Genomic DNA, 6,745 nt, shown 5'->3' with positions numbered 1-6,745 from the left:
TCTCTATGGCGTTTAGATAGATTTAGAACGACACTAAGCATTTAAAATAGGACGAGAAAATGCACGTGCCAGCACTCGGCATAAAGATAACATGAACTTTCTAAGTTTAATTTGTTTTTTATTGAGATTTCTGTTTTATCTAGTTTTGAATTTACTCATAGAGTATCTAATTTGACGCCAACGGACAAGCATTTTTTTTTTTTGGGTCAATGAGAGCTTGGCCTAATAACTAGAAATTTAGGTTCAAAATGTTATGAAAGTTTAGGTTCATTTACCTTCTGTGATTATAGTCTAATTGTTGAGACTTGAGAGGGAGGGAAGCAAATTTTCTTCGTAAAAAAAATGGCATTTTTCGTTGTTAAAAATAGAAGAGAGACAAAACATTTACCTTCTCAGTATGTGAATTAAGTAAGCTCAAATATAATTTATGGGGCACATGACATTAGCTTTTACTTCTTAGCTAGTTATATACTTGTATTGCCTTTTTAGTCTAGAGTTGCTTTACATATTTAATAAGGATCGAGATTCTGATTGTTACTGGTGCAGAGAAAGAGCAAAATAAAAAATAAAAAAAAAAAAAAGGAAAAAATGCATTGATCCCCTTTCATGAATGAGAATGCATCATGATAAATAACAAGAAAACAAAAGGTGTGTACATGTAAAATTAGACCTTAAACCTAACTCAACCCCAAAAGCTAGCTAGAACTCAGGGTTTTCCTCCTTCACCGATGTGTTATATTTTCTTCACCCCTTCCCCCCACGCCCAAATCCGTACATTCTTTTATTTGGTGTTCCACTATCTGGTCTGAGCGTGCACATTCATGGACCGGTAGCATTTTCCACTCCCCATCAATCTGGGACCAGTCAGTTGGTTCGGGGAGCATTCCGCCCCCTTTTTTTCGGGGCCCACATCGGATCGGGCCTGGGTCTGGCTCAAATATCATGTAAAGAAATAGATCTTGGGTCTAACTCAACTCCAAAAGCTAGCTCATGAGGGGAGGATTGTCCAAGTCCAGGAGACTACCATCTCATTAATTAATCACTGATGTGAACTTTTTTTTTGATCTTCAACACCCCACCTCACGCCCAGGGTCGGACATCTGGAGCATGGACAATTTAATATGGGGCCTCCAACATCGGGTGAGATAGGTCGTGCTAACAGCATAACAAACTTCTTCTCAACTAACTATATTTTCCTCTCCCAATTGGTGCATCATCTACTCCCAAGTGTATCCCAATTCTGTAACATCGTCTCTGTTGCCTCTTCAGCATCAAATCAGAAGGACCAGTTGTAGCCCCACTGCTTCCATCAAGCAACACTAGACTCTCAGCGTATTTTCTCATGAAGAATGAATAACACCCATCATGGATATCAAGTCCCTTCAATTATATGCTCTCTGAATTATATGATAAAAGATCCCCATTATACTCCATCACCAGAGATTCCCCATTTCCTCTAAACCCAATAGTATGTGAAATTCCCAAGGGCGGCTCAAGAAAATTTGTGGCCTGAGGCCAAAATTAATTTGGGGCCTAATTGTTTTTATAGAAAAAAAATTCAATATCGTTTTATTTTGAAGTCTATTATTTTAGTTTTTTGAGATGTAAAATGTTACTCAATTTCTTCTAATAATTCTTTTTCAACTCATAATATTTAAATTCTAACAAATAATTATAGATGAAATACACCTATAAAATAAAAATATTTAAAATAATAAATTTTAGATGAAAAATTATATAAGCTTAGATTTAAGAAGTTGAAAACTTAATATCAGGATATAACCTTTGGCTGCTTCAATATAGTTGTTGTAATACTTGAAATGTGAAAAAAAAATCAAAAAAAATGCCCAGTATCATGATTCAATAGAATTGTTCAGCTCTTATATTTTACTAAACATTATACATAAGGTAGAGCTTAACCAATATTTGAACTTAGAGGGGTTGGGGAGGGAGTAATTGACCTAAAGGCAAAAGGTGTTTACATTCACAACCTTTTTCATTCATAGTTCAAACGGTCACATTAAATCCTCAATCAATATCAAAAAAATTATCTTACTTTTTTTTTTTTTTATATAACAAAACTCTTACTATTTACTTTAAACTAAAGTACTTAATATTTCTTAAATAAAAAGTAACCTACTACGTATAAACCTCAAACTCTATTACACTCATTACCAAAAATTGGGGCCCCTAAAGATTTTGGGCCTAAGGCAGCCGCCTTATCTGCCTTACGGTCTGGCTGGCCCTGGAAATCCCTCCCTCCAGAACCAGCACAAATTCTTAGTCCATGACTCTAGTTCACCATATTGGTCCATAACCCAAACAACACTACAATCGCACGATTCACAATGATCACGACCTTTTTGAACTAAATCATAGAAATTCGACCAGCACACAAACTTACGAGCAAATCCGCAGGGAAACATGGAGTAGCTCTCCTGGAAAACCTATTTTACTAAATTTCTCTTTACTTAGTAAAAAACCAACATGATATTAGTGAATTCCCCATCTTCATTCTCGATATAGGAAACCCAGTGAATAGCCCCACTTAAATAGATACTACTATAGAAACACTCAATAATTTTACAATGAATGTCCTTTAAGTTAACTGTTTTCCACAAACCACTACTTAAAATATAGACCTCAATTTTAGGAAGCAGTATTGTATTAGCACCATGATTGTCATGCAAATAGGCTATCCTCACTACTTTATGATCATCAGTTTTCTGATCAAATCCATCCAAGGCAGAACTTGGGAGGCCCATATGAACCAAACTGAACGGAGGCTTAGTGATGGTGATACTTCTGCGAATAGCGGGATTCCAGAGAATAATAGTATATGTGTTCCCGAAGAAATCATCAGAGGCAAAATAGATCATTACAGAAACCCACAACTCTAGAGTGGTATCCAGACCTAGTCTTGAAGGGAAACTTGAGTTCTGCAAGTAAGGTGAGATTTTTGATTTTTTGAAAAGTCAAAGTTGACAGAGAAGTGTTCTTGTTTCTTGGGTTTGAAGGAGAAGTGGCGGAGGAGGATAAGGGGAGTGGCATTAAAAGTGATCGATCGGGAGTGAGATAAGTGAGTGAAGATGACATGAGGAAAATAAATGAGAGAATGACACTGCTTCGATACACACCTGAATTGTAAAAGGCTTTTAAAAGGCAGCCTGCAGAGGATTTCACGCAGCAACCAATCATGCAAATAGTCCGATATTTTTGCAGAATTTTTTCTTATTTCTAGGCGGAAGACACAAAACCCTAGTTATTTTCTGAATAAAGATGAGCTATATGAATATTAGAAAGAAAAAAGCTACCAGTTCTTCAGCTTTTTGAGCTACCGGCTCTGATAGCACTTATTGGGATTGAAAAACGGGGAGTCATGGAGAAGCTTACAATTGCAAATATTGGCGAAGATAAATCAGAGATAAAGAAAAATATATTAAAAAGGCATAATATTAAGTTTGGTCAAATGACCTACATATTGAAAAACTGATATAAAAAAAAAAAAAAAACATAAAACCTATTGACAAAATCTTCATTATCGTGAAATTGGTTGTAGCTTGATTTGAACCTCCTTAAACTTGTCTTCATTGTTAACCATCATTTGAAGCATTGACTCTGATACCATATTGAAATGTGTGACCATCTTATCTAAAAGCTTAAGCTGTTAGAGAGAGCACACTTTTAATATTTAATTATATTTTCAACACGCCCCCTTACATGCGTTGTGCGGGCCTGATTCTTTTTTTTTATGGGCCAAGCATGTGGAAATTTATTTTAATAATAGGTAGTGATGAAATTCGATCCAAGGACATCTACCCGCTTTGATACCATGTCAAATTAGGCATTAGGCCTAACTCAACCCCAATAGCTAGCTTAAAGGGAGAAGGATTGCACAAGCCTTGTAAGGAACGCAGGGTTCTCGTCCGTCAACGATGTACTCCCTCCGTCCCACAATAAGTGTCACCTTAGCTAAATTGTTTTGTCCCATAATATGTATCACCTTAGGAAACTAATACATATATTGACAAGTTGTTTCCAACTTGTCCTTGAACAAAAAATGACAAGTTTCTGTATTCAATAAACATTTACTCCTACTAAAGTCAACGTGTTGGAACTATCACTGCTGTACTCCTTTTCAGTTTTTGGAACCCAACAATTGTTCACATTAGGTGGAATTTCTTTTTTCATTAGTCTATTATATTTATTTCAACCTATAAACACTAGTCTCTTCTACTCTAGTACAGTAAAATCTTGAATGAAATTTTCTCAAATCGTAAAAAATGGAGAGAGAGTTTATAAATCAATGTAAAGTTGAAGACTAAATAGAAAAGAAGGGGCCAAAAAAAATGGAAACTTGACAGATGTTAAAGTTGAAGATTCAATAGAAATATGTTCGGGTTGTCAATTTGATTTGAATAAATTTCCTGAAGATGGACATGAAGCTTTCGAGAACAAAGAAATACAAAAAACACTTGCGATAATGTTAAAAAAGATTTTTCCTAAGTTTTACTAAGATAATTATGTTGCTGCTAGTGGCTTTTTCGTATTCTTTTTGGACTTGAAATTATATCTATAATCTTTATGTTTGTTTCTGTTCGGATAATCATTTGGTATTGTTTGGCTTCTTTCTAGTCCTTTAGTATTAAAACATATATTTGCATTATTTGTTGTATTTTACTTCTACTTCATATAGTTGAGTAGAAGTTAGAAATGGATATTGGTTGCTTTATTATTGGATTAGTGATTATGGGACAGTGCATCGAATAATTTCTTGTCATAACTTCTTCACCCACTTGAACTTGTTATATTCAAATTGAAGGGACGGGAAATATAAAAACATATGATTGGTAGAAAGTTGGAGCCTGGGAGTACAAAGTTGCCATTAGATGGGTTTGTAGAGAGATGCGCATTATGCATAACAGTATCAGTACTACTTAACTATTCCAACCAAAAAAAGAAAGTAGTAATACTACTTAACTATACTTTCAGTAATGAAGAAGTTATATACCGAGCAATAGTGCTCCATAAGGATGATGCCAAACAAGCTAAAGACACAATTTTACCGAAAAGTTTAAATGTAATACCGAGTGCCATTGTACATGAAAGTCGAGACTTGAGATGTGGTAAAATCAAAGCAAAAACTAGGCTCTTTCATACATGTGCAGCCCAAGAAGACACTAACCAGTAGTTGAATGAGGCATTCTTACCAGTACACAGACATCAGTCAAAATGAAGCATTAATGTAACTAAAACAACCACATCCTAATAACCAAGATACGAACTACAAACTAAACTGAACCTAAATATCTGAGAGTTTCTTCTACTAAATCGGGATCACACTTTAGTTGAATAGGAAGTCGACCTTCCTTCTCCAACATCTCTTTCTTCATATGTGGAGTTTGGTACTTTTTTGAGCCTTTTTCTTTCATGATCTCTACCATGCATGATTGTAATGTTAAAAAGATGTGATTGGACCTGATTGCTAGAAAAGATTCATACGCATTCACAACAGCACCAATAAGCTCGTCAATTATTTTAGATGCCTCCTTGTGTTGTAAGGATTGAATGGCCCTGAAAAATCCGAGGTCCAAAATATTTAAATCGGGAGAGTGTGGAGGTTGACACATTAGACGAATATCGAACCCGTCTTGAGTGGCTACTTGACGAAATTCTTCATCATCAAGACAAATGTGTGTTCTCGCATTATCTTGTTGAATAAATATTGGAGAGCCTATGTCCTCTCTTGGACATTTTTCTTTGATGGAAGGAATGACCTTCTCGATCAAGTATGACCGTGAAATGTCTCTATTTACCTGAGGTTAATGCCTTTGTCTCCATTGTGCCTGCAGGTCTATTGGCACTTGCTCTTTTGGCTGGTTCTCGCGTGACAAACGCCCATAAACCAATCTTCCCAGAGAACAATTCCTTTCCTTCATCGTCAAACCTCGGACGAGCTAAAGCAATTAAAAACATCACTTTTGCGATGAAATTTTTGTCCGATAGCAGGTAGTAGCACTGAGACTTTTTTGTCATGTAAAACCACTTTTCGTCAATGTGGACGATGTTAAACATGTTCTTGAAAATTGGATCACGTGGTATACTACTACCTTCAATCATTGATATGCAAAATCGCTGACGAGCTTTTTTATTTTCTTCACTTAGATGGAGTTTTATGGCACTCGAATGCCTTAGTATATCTCCATGCTTGAAGCGTCTATGCAAACTGCACTTCGGCATACCCAGTGAACAAGCTAAAGTTCGGATATTTGTCCTTTTATGCAACGGACACTACAACATAATCCATATATAGCTACAAAATCTTAGCTATGAATTCAAAAACCGTGGCTAATACTTAGTAATAGCCACAAAATTTTAAATTTCATGGCTACCTACAAATTTGTAAAATTTCTTAGCTACGAAAATTAAATTGACAAAGCTAATTCATCATTTTTGCTATAATTGCTAACAATTGTGGCAATAATTACCTAAATAGCTACAATTGTATTGCTACAATAAACTTTTGTAGCTGATTATAAGTTTTTGCCACGTGATAGAAGTTAGTGTAGCAATAGTAACCTTTTAGCCCCAATAACTTTTTTGAGACTAAATGTTGTGGCTAAATACATATTTTAACTTCAACTTATAAACAATTGTGGCAATAGTTAAATGATATAGCTACAAACATTTTGCTATGAATAAATTTTGTAACTAATCATTTATTTTTGCCGCAAGTGAAATTTAT

General features: G+C 35.2%; 1 protein-coding gene across 1 annotated transcript; it reads right to left on the bottom strand.

The window, feature by feature from the left end:
- Nucleotides 1-5,291: 5,291 nt before the first annotated feature.
- Nucleotides 5,292-6,240, bottom strand: LOC132639362 (uncharacterized). Its single transcript, XM_060355814.1, has 2 exons — nucleotides 5,817-6,240; nucleotides 5,292-5,674 (listed from the first exon to the last, which is right to left on the bottom strand). Exons 1-2 carry the CDS (start codon nucleotides 6,238-6,240, stop codon nucleotides 5,292-5,294), a joined length of 807 nt encoding a protein of 268 aa, XP_060211797.1.
- Nucleotides 6,241-6,745: the final 505 nt, after the last annotated feature.

Source organism: Lycium barbarum, chromosome 5 (assembly GCF_019175385.1).
Source record: "Lycium barbarum isolate Lr01 chromosome 5, ASM1917538v2, whole genome shotgun sequence".
Lineage (NCBI taxonomy): Eukaryota > Viridiplantae > Streptophyta > Magnoliopsida > Solanales > Solanaceae > Lycium > Lycium barbarum.
Note: the sequence above shows the minus strand (reverse complement) of the source record. Positions and strands in the feature narration are given on the sequence as shown.